The following is a 16,914-nucleotide window of genomic DNA, read 5'->3' as shown; positions in this document are numbered from 1 at the left end:
CTGGCTGGTCTCAGACCATCTTGGAGGTGAAGATGCTGGATGTGGAGGTCCTGGGCTGGTGTGGTTACACGTGGTCTGTGGTTGTGAGGCCGGTTGGATGTACTGCCAAATTCTCTGAAACGCCTTTGGAGACGGCTTATGGTAGAGAAATTAACATTCAATTCACGGACAACAGCTCTGGTGGACATTCCTGCAGTCAGCATGCCAATTGCACGCTCCCTCAAAACTTGTGACATCTGTGGCATTGTGCTGTGTGATAAAACTGCACATTTTAGAGTGGCCTTTTATTGTGGCCAGCCTAAGGCACACCTGTGCAATAATCATGCTGTCTAATCAGCATCTTGATATGCCACACCTGTGAGGTGGATGGATTATCCCGGCAAAGGAGAAGTGATCACTAACACAGATTTACACAGATTTGTGAACAATATAGAGGCTGACCCCCCCCCCACCCCTTCAACCTCTGCAGCAATGCTGGCAGCACTCATACGTCTATTTCCCAAACACAACCTCTGGATATGACGCTGAGCACGTGCACTCAAATTCTTTGGTCGACCATGGTGAGGCCTGTTCTGAGTGGAACCATTCCTGTTAAATCGCTGTACGGTCTTGGCCACCGTGCTGCAGCTCAGTTTCAGGGTCTTTGCAATCTTCTTATAGCCTAGGCCATCTTTATTTAGAGCAACAATTCTTTTATTTCAGATCCTCCGAGAGTTCTTTGCCATGAGGTGCCACGTTGAACTTCGAGTGACCAGTATGAGAGAGTGAGAGCGATAACACCAAATTTAACAGACCTGCTCCCCATTCACACCTGAAACCTTGTAACACTAACGAGACACCGGGGAGGGAAAATGGCTAATTGGGCACAAATTAGACATTGTCACTTAGGGGTGTACTCACTTTTGTTGCCAGTGGTTTAGACATTAATGGCTGTGTGTTGAGTTATTTTGAGGGGACAGCAAATTTACACTGTTATACAAGCTGTACACTCACTACTTTACATTGTAGCAAAGTGTCATTTCTTCAGTGTTGTCACATGAAAAGATAAAATAAAATATTTACAGAAATGTGAGGGGTGTACTTACTTTTGTGTTTGTGAAATACTGTATATAGATGATATACACTGTACACATAGGTGGGACTTTATATAGATGGCATTACATAGACATGGATGGGATTCTATATAGGTGGCATTACATAGACATGGATGGGATTCTATATAGATGGCATTACATAGACATGGATGGGATTCTATATAGGTGGCATTACATAGACATGGATGGGATTCTATATAGATGGCATTACATAGACATGGATGGGATTCTATATAGGTGGCATTACATAGACATGGATGGGATTCTATATAGATGGCATTACATAGACATGGCTGGGATTCCATATAGATGGCATTACATAGACATGGATGGGATTCCATATACGTGGCATTACATAGACATGGATGGGATTCTATATAGATGGCATTACATAGACATGGATGGGATTCTATATAGATGGCATTACATAGACATGGCTGGGATTCTATATAGATGGCATTACATAGACATGGCTGGGATTCTATATAGATGGCATTACATAGACATGGCTGGGATTCTATATAGGTGGCATTACATAGACATGGATGGGATTCTATATAGGTGGCATTAAATAGACATGGATGGGATTCTATATAGGTGGCATTACATAGACATGGATGGGATTCTATATAGATGGCATTACATAGACATGGATGGGATTCTATATAGATGGCATTACATAGACATGGATGGGATTCTATATAGATGGCATTACATAGACATGGATGGGATTCTATATAGAAGGCATTACATAGACATGGCTGGGATTCTATATAGGTGGCATTACATAGACATGGATGGGATTCTATATGGGTGGCGTCACATAGACATGGATGGGATTCTATATGGGTGGCGTCACATAGACATGGATGGGATTCTATATAGAAGGCATTACATAGACATGGATGGGATTCTATATAGATGGCATTACATAGACATGGATGGGATTCTATATAGGCGGCATTACATAGACATGGATGGGATTCTATATGGGTGGCGTCACATAGACATGGATGGGATTCTATATGGGTGGCGTCACATAGACATGGATGGGATTCTATATGGGTGGCGTCACATAGACATGGATGGGATTCTATATAGATGGCCTTACACAGACATGGCTGGGATTCTATATAGATGGCATTACATAGACATGGATGGGATTCTATATAGATGGCATTACATAGACATGGATGGGATTCTATATAGATGGCATTACATAGACATGGATGGCATTCTATATAGATGGCATTACATAGACATGGCTGGGATTCTATATAGATGGCATTACATAGACATGGCTGGGATTCTATATAGATGGCATTACATAGACATGGATGGGATTCTATATAGATGGCATTACATAGACATGGATGGGATTCTATATAGATGGCATTACATAGACATGGATGGCATTCTATATAGATGGCATTACATAGACATGGCTGGGATTCTATATAGATGGCATTACATAGACATGGATGGGATTCTATATAGATGGCATTACATAGACATGGATGGGATGCTATATAGAAGGCATTACAAAGACATGGCTGGGATTCTATATAGATGGCATTACATACACATGGCTGGGATTCTATATAGGTTGCATTACATAGACATGGATGGGATTCTATATAGATGGCATTACATACACATGGATGGGATTCTATATAGGTGGCATTACATAGACATGGATGGGATTCTATATAGATGGCATTACATAGACATGGATGGGATTCTATATAGGTGGCATTACATAGACATGGATGGGATTCCATATAGATGGCATTACATAGACATGGATGGGATTCCATATACGTGGCATTACATAGACATGGATGGGATTCTATATAGATGGCATTACATAGACATGGATGGGATTCTATATAGGTGGCATTACACAGACATGAATGTGATTCCATATAGATGGCATTACATAGACATGGATGGGATTCTATATAGGTGGCATTACATACACATGGATGGGATTCTATATAGGTGGCATTACACAGACATGAATGTGATTCCATATAGATGGCATTACATAGACATGGATGGGATTCCATATACGTGGCATTACATAGACATGGATGGGATTCTATATAGATGGCATTACATAGACATGGATGGGATTCTATATAGATGGCATTACATAGACATGAATGGGATTCTATATAGGTGGCATTACATAGACATGGATGGGATTCTATATAGATGGCATTACATAGACATGGCTGGGATTCTATATGGATGGCATTACATAGACATGGATGGGATTCTATATAGATGGCATTACATAGACATGGATGAGATTCTATATGGATGGCATTACATAGACATGGATGGGATTCTATATGGGTGGCGTCACATAGACATGGATGGGATTCTATATAGAAGGCATTACATAGACATGGATGGGATTCTATATAGAAGGCATTACATAGACATGGATGGGATTCTATATGGGTGGCGTCACATAGACATGGATGGGATTCTATATGGGTGGCGTCACATAGACATGGATGGGATTCTATATAGATGGCATTACATAGACATGGATGGGATTCTATATAGAAGGCATTACATAGACATGGATGGGATTCTATATAGAAGGCATTACATAGACATGGATGGGATTCTATATAGATGGCATTACATAGACATGGATGGGATTCTATATAGAAGGCATTACATAGACATGGCTGGGATTCTATATAGGCGGCATTACATAGACATGGCTGGGATTCTATATAGATGGCATTACATAGACATGGATGGGATTCTATATAGATGGCATTACATAGACATGGATGGGATTCTATATAGATGGCATTACATAGACATGGATGGGATTCTATATAGATGGCATTACATAGACATGGATAGGATTCTATATAGATGGCATTACATAGACATGGATGGGATTCTATATAGATGGCATTACATAGACATGGATGGGATTCTATATGGGTGGCATTACATAGACATGGATGGGATTCTATATAGGTGGCATTACATAGACATGGCTGGGATTCTATATGGATGGCATTACATAGACATGGATGGGATTCTATATGGGTGGCATTACATAGACATGGATGGGATTCTATATAGATGGCATTACATAGACATGGATGGGATTCTATATAGATGGCATTACATAGACATGGATGGGATTCTATATAGATGGCATTACATAGACATGGATGGGATTCTATATGGATGGCATTACATAGACATGGATGGGATTCTATACTCGGATTTGATGGCTATTCTAATATATATATATATATATATATATATATATATATATATATATATATATTATGAAGACTTCAGTCCCCCATAAATGCGGTTGGTCAGGCGTGGCGGCGGGGAGATTCCAGGAAGGGTTAAGAGAAGACGTTGCGGGATGAGTGCTGTGTGTCAGGGAAGATGAATCTGAGATACTAGGCAGGAGGAAGGTAAAAAGATTAAAGTCTTATTATTATTGGGTGTGTGTGTGTGTCTGCTCCCCCCTCCCCCTCCCCCCCCCCTGACATGACAGCTCAGTCATCATCCGCAAGAAATACCGGAGCGGGACATTATGATGGTAAACTCGATAAAGCGTCAGGGGGAGCCTCGTCTCCCATCCATCACCGGAACGCCTGGAAAATTTCAGCTCGCTGCCGGCCCCGCAAATGTCTGTAATATATTTTTCCTGATGCCGCCGTTTGGATGCTTTTATGAAATAGAAATATGTGTGAGCGAGGAAGGGGAGAGAGAGAGAGGGGAGGGCTCGTCTTCTGCTTCCCTTCCTAGAAAACAACCGCTGGGCCCAAGAGCTGACAATCCAAAACAGTTGGGTGCTGGGGCACCACAGTGCAAATTCCAGGCTCATTGTCTTCTATGGGAAGACTTCTGAATCGCACATGTCCTCAGTTTTAACCACTAGCCTACCACCTACCGCAGATATATGGCGGCAGGCTCCCGAGAAACGCAGTACCCGTACGGCACTTAGCGGGAGAAATCCTAGGGGCGTGCGCGCCCATTCGCCAGCGGAGAAGGTGGCCGCGACTGCCGCCAGGCACCCACGATCGCTCCCCGTGGAGACAGAACAGCGGTCTGCTGCTGAAAACACGGCAGGCCGCTGTTCTGTCAGTAATGAACACAAGGATCCTCCTATTTAGGAACACATATCTCTGTGTTGATATCATAAGCCCATCCCACACACAGTTAGAAAACACCCCCTAGGGCAGTGATGGCGAACCTTGCCACCCCAGATGTTTTGGAACTACATTTCCCATGATACTCATGCACTCTGTAGTGTAGTTGAGCATCATGGGAAATGTAGTTTCAAAACATCTGGGGTGCCAAGGTTTGCCATCACTGCCCTAGGCGCACAGGTGTCAAACTGCCGGCCCTCCAGCTGTTGCAAAACTACAAGTCCCATGAGGCATTGCAAGGCTGACAGTTACAAGCATGACTCCCACAGGCAGAGGCATGATGGGACTTGTAGTTCTGCAACAGCTGGAGGGCCACCAGTTTGACACCCCTGCATGGCGGCGGCCTAGGGAGACATTTAACCTTTTGATCGCCCCTGGTGTTAACCCCTTCCCTGCCAGTGTCATTAGTACAGTGAGAGTGCATATTTTTAGCACTGATTACTGTAGTAATAAAAAAAAGGGGACTACTGACTAATGTAATGTCACTGTAATGTAATGACAGTAATGTCACTGGTCCCCCCAAAAGTGTCAAAAATGTCAGTTAGGGGTCCGATCTGTCCGCCGCAATGTCGCAGTCCAGCTAAAAATCGCCGCTCGCCGCCATTACTAGTTAAAAAAAAAAAAAAAAGACGACATAAATCTTTCCCCCAGTTTTTAGACGCGATAACTTTTGCGCAAACCAATCAAAATACTCTTATTAGGATTGTTTTTTTTTTTTTTTTACCAAAAATATGTAGCAGAATACAAATCGGCCTAAAATAATGAAAAAAAATTAGATTTTTACATTTTTTTTTTATTGGGAATGTTATATAACAGAAAGTGAAAAAGAATTTTTTTTTTTTTTTTTCCAGAATTGTCGCTTTTTTTGTTTATAGTGCAAAAAAAAAAAAAAAAAAAAAAAAAATCGCACAGGTGATCAAATACCACCAGAAGAAATCTCTATTTGTGGGGTTAAAAAAAAAAGGACATCAATTTTTTATTTTTTTTTTTGGGTACAGCGTCGCACGGCCGCGCAATTGTCAGTTAAATTAACGCAGCGCAGAATCGCAAAAAATGGCCTGTTGATTAAGGGGGGCAAATCTTCCCCCTTAATGACCCCCTTTCCCCTTAATGACTTCTGGTTAAACGCGATTTAACCAGAAGTGGTTAAACACGATATAAAAATGAAGTGAAAAAAAAAAAAAAAAAAGGATATGGCGTAGGATTATCCCCATCCAAATGCATACCAGACCCTTAAGTCTGGTACGGATTTTGAGGAGAACCCCACACCAAATTAAAAAAAAAAAAAAAAATGGCACGGGGTCCCATACCAGACTGATATCTGAGCATGCAGCATGGCAGGGCAGGAAAGGGGGTAGTGAGCAAGTGCCCCCCTCCTCCTGAACCATACCAGGTCACATGCCCTTAACCTTGGCTGGTGGTTGTGGGGGGGTCTGCGAGCTGGGGGTTCATCATAATCTGAAAGCCCCTTTTAACAAAATCAGACCCCCACCCTGCACCATGTGAATGATTATTGGGTACATAAAAAATAACATAAAAACACAGAGACAAAAAAAAAAAAAAAAAAAGAAAAAATTGATTTTTTGTAAGAACTTACTGTAAAATCCTTTTCTCTGAAGTCTAATGACAGACGCAGCTCTCATACTTCTTATCCATTGGGTATGCTGCCCCCCTGCAGGAGTAGTTCTAGGCAGGAAAAAAAAAAAATTCTCCATGCCCACGGGGCTGTCCCCAATAGGCATAACCCCCACACCCTCTGTGCCAGCAAATAAGTTTTGTTGTAAGCCGTGAAGAAGATAGAAAAAAACCCATCCCCATATCAGAGGGGCGGATGCTGCGTCTGTCAATGGACTTCAGAGAAAAGGATTTTACGGCAAGTTCTTACAAGAATCCAGTTTTCTCTATCGTCCATTGACAGACGCAGCTCTCATACTTCTTATCCATTGGGTTATGCTGCCCCCTGCAGGAGTAGTTCTAGGCAGGAAAAAAAAGCAATTCTCCACACCAATGGGACTGTCCCCATAGGCATAACCCCCACACCCTCTGCACCAGCAAATCAGTTTTGTTGTAAGCCGTGAAGAAGATACAAAAAAACCCATCCCCATATCAGAGGGGCGGGTGCTGCGTCTGTCAATGGACCATTGGGTTTGTTTCTGCCTAGAGAAGAAGTAGGACCTAGGTTTCCTGCTGGGACTTCGGTCTCAGTTTTGTTTTTTTTATTCTTTTGAAAATATTTTGTTTAACCAGTTGGCTAAGTGTAGCCTTTGGAGTTTACATTACCATCTGGTTTGCGTTCTTCCCACCCCTCATGCCTACACTGCTTTGGGACATCTCAATGGATAAGAAGCATAAGAGCTGCGTCTGTCAATGGACGATAGAGAAAACTGGATTTTTGTAAGAACTTACCGTAAAATCCTTTTCTCTGAAGTCCATTGACAGACGCAGCACCCCGCCCCTCTGATATGAGGATGGTTTTTGTATCTTCTTCACTGCTTACAAGGAAACTGGTTTGCTGGAGCAGAGGGTGTGGGGTTATGCCTATGGGGACAGCCCCCGTAGGTGGAGAATTGCTTTTTTTCCGGCCTAAAACTACTCCTGCAGGGGGCAGCATAACCCAATGGATAAGAAGTATGAGAGCTGCGTCTGTCAATGGACGATAGAGAAAAAAAAACAATGTACCCCGAAGTAAATCCAGTGTCAATCCCGATTAATGCCGCTGGTGCCGACACGTCAATGATGTCACAAGGGGGTGGGGTCACCAGATGGCTCCGCCCCTTAGTTTATTTAGCAAAGCTGTCAAACGGTGGGAGCCGGTGTCAGGTTTAGACCTGTATTTTTATTTATTTTTTCCTCCTTTGGGTCGGCGGCAGCGGTGTTCATCATGACTGACACTGGATTTACTTTAGGGGACATTATTTAAACACAAAAAAAAACAACAAAAAAAAAAAAAGGTCCCCCAAAGTAAATCTAGCGTCAATAACTATGAATGCTTCCGGCGCTGACACTCCGAGGACGTCATGGGGGGGGGGGGGGATAAACAAAACAAAATGCATGTTCAATGTGAACCTAGCCTTAAACATGGTCCGGTCCCTCCTTTCCTCTCTATTGATTATTTCGTCCAATAGGCAGCCTCAATCATCTTAAGTTGCAGGAGGGGTGGAGCTAAGCTCAGATGTTACAGGAAAAGTCAAGAATGGCATTGAACTTCTAAATCTGGATCTGCCAATCGTTTTTCGAGGTGCGGTTTTTATGGTAGCAGCAGTCCTGAGGTTTTTTTTTTTTAACCCCTTAAATATCAGGACATTTATAAACATCTAGTAGTTTGAGGCTGAAATTTTTTTTCCCCCGCAGCGGATTGCGATTTACGTGTAATAGACTGCAATGGACCCGCACCAAAATCGCAAGTGTTGCATTTGTGATGCGTTTTGCTTTTTTAAATTTTTTTTTATTTTATGAATGAAGGACTTGTCAAAAACTGTGTGTGCGTGTTTTTTTTTTTACCTGGAACTTTTTTCTTTTTTTTTTATGTACCCCATACTAATTCACATAGAGGGGAGCTGACAGACTTCCGATGAGCACCCTGCACCCCCACAACCACCGCCCAGGGTTCTGGGGAAGAAGCCAAGGTGTTTTGGGGGGGGGGGGGTAGCCTGATATGGTTGGGGGGGGGGGTCCACACACAGGACTGCCCATTAGGACATAGAAACTGTATTCCACTCCAATACCGGTCTTGGGTCCCATCAGGTTAGCAGGGGGGGCCCTTCTAACAAGTCCACTATTCTTGGCTGGGCTTCTTGGAATTGGCTGCCTCTCCAACAGCAAAGAGGTCCCAATGCAAGGATGTACCCATAGTACTCCCAATACCAAGCCTAGGTCTCATGGGTGTGCAGAAGGTCCTTCCAGCCACTCGCTTATTCTTGGCAAGGCCTCTCTGAGTTGGCCAGCTCTACAACAAAGTGGGGCCACTGCCAGGACTGCCCTCCACTCCAATACCGGGCTCGGGCCCCATCAGGTTAGCAGGGGGGGGCCCTTCTAACCACTCCGCTACTTTTGGCTGGGCTTCTTGGAATTGGCTGCCTCTCCAACAGTAAAGAGGTCCCAATGCAAGGATGTACACATAGTACTCCCAATACCAAGCCTAGGTCTCATGGGTGTGCAGAAGGTCCTTCCAGCCACTCGCTTATTCTTGGCAAGGCCTCTCGGAGTTGGCCAGCTCTACAACAATGTGGTGCCACTGCCAGGACTGCCCTCCACTCCAATACCGGGCTCGAGCCCCATCAGGTTAGCAGGGAGGCCCTTCTAACCACTCCACTACTCTTGGCTGGGCTTCTTGGAATTGGCTGCTTCTCCAACAGCAAAGAGGTCCCAATGCAAGGACGTACCCATAGTACTCCCAATACCAAGCCTAGGTCTCATGGGTGTGCAGGAGGTGCCTCCAGTCACTTGCTTATTCTTGGCAAGGCTTCTCGGAGTTGGCCAGCTCTCCAACAACAAGGTGGCGCAACTGCCAGGAATGCCCATTAGGACGTAGAGACTCTACTCTACTCCAATACAGGCTCGGGCCCCATCAGGTCAGCAGAGGGACCCTTCCTTTTGCTCCCCTATTCTTGGCTGAACTTTTTGGAATTGGCCACCTCTCCAACAGCAAGGAGGTGCCAATGCCAGGACATACACATAGTACTCCCAAAACCAAGCCTGGGTCTCATGGGTGTGCAGAAGGTGCTTCCAGTCACTCCCTTATTCTTGGCAAGGCTTCTCGGAGTTGGCCAGCTCCCCGACAAAAAGGTGGTGCCACTGCCAGGATTGCCCTCCACTCCAATACAGGGCCCGGGTCCCATCAGGGGAGCCCTTCCAATCAATCCTCTATTTTTGGCTGGGCTTCTTGAAGTTGGCTGGCTGGCCAACAACAAGGCGGTGCCACTGCCACGACTGCCCATCAGGACGTAGAAACTCATCCCCCACCTTTCCTGGCCTGCCGGGCTGCATGCTTAGGTAAGGGTCTGGTATGGATTCGGGGAGGGGGGGGCCCACGCCATTTTTTTTTTTATGCAGGCAATTCTTTTGTTTACATTCAGCTGTCAATGGGATTTTAGGCCCAGTGATATCATCACTGGGACTCTGTGCCTCTGTATGCAATGCAGGCAGATCATGGTTGGTGGGAGGGGCTGCCAGGGTGCTGTACATAGCTTCCCAAAAACATGCCTCAGTACTCCTCCCAAGAGCCCTCAGCCCTGATGTAAGCAGTGGGCTGGCTTCACCCAATACCTGACCACAGCCAACTGCGCACAATGCCCGCGGAGTCTGCCTACTGCAAGGCCCGCCGTACACAAAGTAGTAAAAAAAAAAACACGATGTATCGGCAGACGTCGTTACTGTTGTACTTGGGAAGCGGAGCACTTATTAAGAGGGAAACGTGGCCGCTGAAAAATCCTCCAGCCGGGATTGAAAGATAGACGGCGATAGATGCCTGCCGCGCTTGACAACAATGAAATTATTCCGCGCTGAAATAAACAAGCCGCGAAGTCATAAAAAAAAAAAAAAAAAAAAAAAAAAAGCGGCAGACGCACATTTACATAATAATAACCGCTTTGTGTTTCTTCATTGCCGTATTTACAAAGAGCCAAAGTGCTCCTGACAGGGAGATTAAATATCGCTTTGCTGCCGTATTGCGTCCCCTTCTTCTCGCTCGCTGGATTCTAAGATGGAGTAATGCGCAATGTTTGAAGTCGCTGGAGGACATAAGAGATACCGGGGGATGGGAAGGTGGAGTCATGCTGGAGAAAAGCCATAACGCACCCTTTTTCTTTGGTAAAGGAGACCTGTCACTTCTGAAATATGTTGTTAATTGACTGGGTCACCAATGAGGGAAGAGCCCATCAGGTCAGGAGTGGGGGAGCTCTTCCAATCACTCCCCTATTCTTGGCTGGCCTTCTCGTAGTTGGCCACCTTGCCAACAGCAAGGCGGTGCCGCTCCCCATTAGGACATCGAGACTGTACTCCACTCCAATACCGGGCCGGGTCCCATCAGGTCAGTTAGCAGGGGGGCCCTTCCAATCACTCCCGTATTCTTGGCTGGACTTCTCGTAGTTGGCCACCTTGCCAACAGCAAGATGGTGCCACTGCCTATTAAGACATAGAGACTGTACTCCACTCCAATACCGGGCCGGGTCCCATCAGGTTAGTTAGCAGGGGGGCCCTTCCAATAACTCCCCTATTCTTGTCTGGACTTCTCCGAGTTGGCCGGCTCGCCAACAGCAAGGCAGTGCCAGTGCCTATTAGGACATAGAGACTGTACTCCACTCCAATACCAAGCCCGGGTCTCATCCGGTTAGCAAGGGGCTCTTCCAATCAATTCCCAGTTCTTGGCTGTGCATCTGAGAGTTGGCCGGCTCACCCATTAGGACGTAGAGACTCTACTCTACTCCAATACCAGCTTGGGCCCCATCAGGTCAGCAGAGGGACCCTTCCTTTTGCTCCCCTATTCTTGGCTGGACTTTTTGGAATTGGCCACCTCTCCAACAGCAAGGAGGTGCCAATGCCAGGACATACACATTGTTAACCCATGGGACCCAGGCTTGGTATTGGGAGTACTTTGTATGTCCTGGCATTGGCACCTCCTTGCTGTTGGAGAGTAGGGATGATCGAACGGTTCGGGTCCACCATCGGTTCGGCCCGAACATTGGGTGTTCGAGGTTCGGCCGAATTTAGAACTTTTTGCCCAAAAAGTTCGGAATTCGGCAACCAGAACCGCCCAAAATGCAATGCTTCAGGAAATGGGCTTTAAAAGCCTGTGATTGGACCAGAACCATTAGCAAAAGCCAATTGAGGGGGCAGGAGAATGCTAGGAATGTGATTGGAGTGACTAGGGGGTCCCTAGACCAATCATTAGTGAATACGCCCCCCAGTATATAAGATCGCCCCCGCCATATTCCCAGCATTGTTATACTGGACATGGAAGAGAGTGGAAGCAGTTCTGTTAATTTTACTTTAAAAGTGTCATTTAGCATTTATTAGTGTGAGGAAAGGGATATCTAGTGTAGTTAGAGTGCTCCTTTACACTTAAGTTAGCTTCAAAAATTTAGTTCCTGTAGGGAAAGTGTTAAGTGTCAGGGGACCGTAGTGTAGTGTAGGGTTAACTGGCAGTGACTGCTATGGCAGGGTGACAAAACCCTTCCATGTCAGGGTGACCGCTATAGAGAAATGATCATTTCTCTGAGTTGCTTCGGCACACCCATATGGCTTCTCACCAGCCTAGCATTTTTTATGCTGCAGGGGCTGCCACTGCCAGTGCTTTTTTGAGGACATGTTTGATGTCAGACATGACATCTGAACATGTGTATAGGGGGTATATATAGACATATAGGTCTGAATATATACCCCTAGACATATATAGGTGTGATAGTAGCAGAAATAAATGCTTGCGCTAATGAAATCATTTACAGTAATATATTTCTGCTACTATCACACCTATATATGTCTAGGGGTATATATTCAGACATATATGCCTATATATACCCCCTATACACATGTTCAGATGTTTTGCCTGCCTCAAAAGAACCCCAAAAAATGCCAAAAAAAAACGCTAGCGTCAAAAAAAAAAAAAAAATGCCCAGGTGTGTTTTTGCTGGCATTTTTTGGGGGGTTTTGGAGGCAGGCAAAACATCTGAACGTGTGCACAGTACCACTATACACAAGTTCAGATGTTTTTTCTGACTGCAAAGAACCCAAAAAAATGCCTGCTATTAAACCGGCAAGGTGTTACAGCAGAGAAGCCATATTCCTGTGCTCAAAGTTTTCTAATACAAACAATCCTTTTTTTTCTGGTTCTGGACATGCTACAGAGCTGAAACTTCACATGTACACCTTTTAGACCCCCCAGACACAAAATCACACAAAAGAAGTTCTTAAAAATTGTAGTTTAATAAAAGAGATTTTTTGATTTTTAGTATCTGAGGGGTCTAAAAAGTGTACATGTGAAGTTTCAGCTCTGTAGCATGTCCAGAACCAGAAAAAAAAAAAGATTGTTTGTATTAGAAAACTTTAAGCACAGGAATATGGCTTCTCTGCTGTAACACCTTGCCGGTTTAATAGCAGGCATTTTTTTGGGTTCTTTGCAGTCAGGAAAAACATCTGAACTTGTGTATAGTGGTACTGTGCACAAGTTCTGATGTTTTGCCTGCCTCCAAATCCCCCCAAAAAATGCCAGCAAAAACACACCTGGGCATTTTTTTTTTTTTTTTTTAATTTTGCAATAATTGGCTTTTTTATCAAAAATTACAATTTTTGAGAACTTTTTTTTGTGTGATTAATAGTTAATGGGGCATGACCCAGAACCCTAGGCACTTTTTAGGGGCATTTATTGGGTTTTGGGGCTTCAAAATGGTGTTTTTTGATTACCGAAGTTCGGGTCCCATTGATTTCAATGGGGTTCTGAAATCCGGGCCGAACTTTCGGGAAGTTCGGATGTTCTGGCCGAACCGAACTTTTCAAAAGTTCGATCATCCTTATTGGAGAGGTGGCCAACTCCAAAAAGTCCAGCCAAAAATAGGGGAGTGATTGGAAGGGCCCCCTTCTAACCTGATGGGACAAGGGGCCCAGTATTGGAGTCTCTACGTCCTAATGAGCAGTCCTGGTCGTGGCACCGCCTTGTTGTTGTTGAGCTGGCCGATTCCAAGAAGTCCACCCAAGAATAGGGGAGTGATTGAAAGGGCCCCTCTGTTAACCCATGAGACCCAGGCTTGGTTTTGGGAGTACTGGGGGCCCTTTTAATCACTCCCCTATTCTTGGGTGGACTTCTTAGAACCGGCCAGCTCAACAACAACAAGACGATGCCAGGACCAGGACTGCTCATTAGGACGTAGAGACTGTACTCCACTTCAATACTGGGCCCCTTGTCCCATCAGGTTAGAAGGGGCCCTTCCAATAACTCCCCTATTCTTGGCTGGACTTCTCTGAGTTGGCCGGCTCGTCAACAGCAAGGCAGTGCCAGTGCCTTTTAGGACATAGAGACTGTACTCCACTCCAATACCGAGCCCGTGTCCCATCCGGTTAGCAAGGGGCTCTTCCAATCAATTCCCTGTTCTTGGCTGTGCATCTCAGAGTTGGCCGGCTCACCCATTAGGACGTAGAGACTCTACTCTACTCCAATACCAGCTTGGGCCCCATCAGGTCAGCAGAGGGACCCCTTCCTTTTGCTCCCCTATTCTTGGCTGGACTTTTTGGAATTGGCCACCTCTCCAACAGCAAGGAGGTGCCAATGCCAGGACATACACATAGTACTCCCAAAACCAAGCCTGGGTCTCATGGGTTAACAGAGGGGCCCTTTCAATCACTCTGCTATTCTTGGGTGGACTCCTTGGAACTGGCCAGCTCAACAACAACAAGGCGGTGCCATGACCAGGACTACTCATTAGAACATAGAGACTCTACTCCAATACTGGGCCCCTTGTCTCATCAGGTTAGAAGGGGGCCCTTCCAATTACTCCCCTATTCTTGGCTGGGCTTCTCGGAGTTGGCCAGCTTGCCAAAAACAAGGCGGTGCCACTGCCAGGACTGCCCATTAGGACGTAGAGACTGTATTTCACTCCAATATCAGGCCCGGGCCTCATCAGGTTAGCAGGGGGGGGCCCTTAAAATCTCTCCACTACTCTTGGCTGGGCTTCTTGGAATTGGCTGCCTCTCCAACAGCAAGGAGGTCCCAGCCAGGATGTACACATAGTACTCCTAATACCAAGCCTAGGTCTCATGGGTGTGCAGGAGGCGCTTAAAGTCGCTCGCTTATTCTTGGCAAGGCTTCTCGGAGTTGGCCAGCTCGCCAACAACAAGGTGGTGCCACTGCAAAGACTGCCCTCCACTCCAATACTGGGCCCGGGCTCCATCAGGTTAGCAGGGGAGCCCTTCCAATCAATCCCCTATTCTTGGCTGGGCTTCTTGAAGTTGGCTGGCTTGCCAACAACAAGGTGGTGCCACTGCCACGACTGCCCATCAGGACATAGAACCCCTCATAATGGGCACAGCGGGTGTACAGACCCGGGAACTCAGCACAGGGATGGTGGGAACTCCTCATAATGGGCACAGCAGGTGTACAGACCCGGGAACTCAGCACAGGGATGGTGGGAACCCCTCATAATGGGCACAGCAGGTGTACAGACCCGGGAACTCAGCACAGGGATGGTGGGAACCCCTCATAATGGGCACAGCAGGTGTACAGACCCAGGAACTCAGCACAGGGATTGTGGGAACCTCTCGTAATCAAGTAGCTCAGTGCAGAGAAGCCATTGCGTCTTCTTTACCATCCAACATCAATTGTAAAGAAGGCCAAAGAATACGATGGGTTGAAAAAAATGAAGACCGTCCAATTTAACCAAATAACTCAAATAAGAAGTAACATCCTTGTGAATACACCTGCACTTAGAATACATGTATGAACCCATGATTAGATGAGAGAGGCAGCCCCATAGAAAGCAATAGGAGTTTGCTGGCTCCGGCAGCCAATCGCAGCAGGCAGTCTGCATCCAGGAACCGATTACTTGCATGCGATTGCTACCTAAGCGATTACATAGGAGTGGCTGCGGTCAGCAGCGGGAGCCAGCAACCTCCCATTGCTTTCTATGGGGCTGCCTCTCCCAGCTAATCAGGGGTTCATGCATGCAATCCGAGTGCGGGAGCGTTTGTAAATGTGAGCGCTCTCCAACACAGAGACCAGAAATCGACTTTCTGTAGTCACTCCGGGGCCCCGCCTCCTGTGATCTGATAGGCTCTGGGTCAGACAATCAGATATGAATTCATAGGACTGCGTACCTTCCAACGAGTGCATTTTCTTCTCCTTGGCCGTCTCATAAACGCTGGAAAAGTCGTCTCCGAGGTTCGGGTCTGCGCCAGCTTGCAGCAGGGACTTGACGATGCTGTGTGGACAGAACAGGACAGTGAGACAGGAAAACCTTCTACATCGAATAAACCAGAGATCTCCAAACTGGGGCCCCTTGCTTGTCTTTACCTGGCCCTCCCACTGACACCAATGATGGGGCACTATTCCTCCCACTGACACCAATGATGGGGCACTATTCCTCCCACTGACACCAATGATGGGGCACTATTCCTCCCACTGACACCAATGATGGGGCACTATTCCTCCCACTGACACCAATGATGGGACACTATTCCTCCCACTGATACTAATGATGGGGCACTATTCCTCCCACTGATACTAATGATGGGGCACTATTCCTCCCACTGATACCAATGATGGGGCACTATTCCTCCCACTGACACCAATGATGGGGCACTATTCCTCCCACTGACACCAATGATGGGGCACTATTCCTCCCACTGACACCAATGATGGGGCACTATTCCTCCCACTGACACCAATGATGGGGCACTATTCCTCCCACTGACACCAATGATGGGGCACTATTCCTCCCACTGACACCAATGATGGGACACTATTCCTTCCACTGACACCAATGATGGGGCACTATTCCTCCCACTGACACCAATGATGGGACACTATTCCTCCCACTGACACCAATGATGGGGCACTATTCCTCCCACTGACACCAATGAGGGGCACTATTCCTCCCACTGATACCAATGATGGGACACTATTCCTC

At 46.0% G+C, this 16,914-nt stretch overlaps 1 protein-coding gene across 1 annotated transcript in view; it reads right to left on the bottom strand.

Annotated features, from left to right (window-relative positions):
- Positions 1–16,914, bottom strand: part of CLPB (ClpB family mitochondrial disaggregase) — a 229,011-nt gene that overhangs the window by 148,470 nt on the left and 63,627 nt on the right. The window contains exon 4 of the mRNA XM_082244581.1: positions 16,103–16,206. Coding sequence (XP_082100707.1) covers positions 16,103–16,206 — 104 coding nt within the window. The remainder of the gene's footprint in view (positions 1–16,102; positions 16,207–16,914) is intronic.

This window comes from Pelophylax lessonae (assembly GCF_965119305.1).
Source record: "Pelophylax lessonae genome assembly, chromosome: 2".
In the NCBI taxonomy this organism is placed as follows: Eukaryota; Metazoa; Chordata; class Amphibia; order Anura; family Ranidae; genus Pelophylax; species Pelophylax lessonae.
This window is presented reverse-complemented; position numbering and strand designations above follow the sequence as displayed.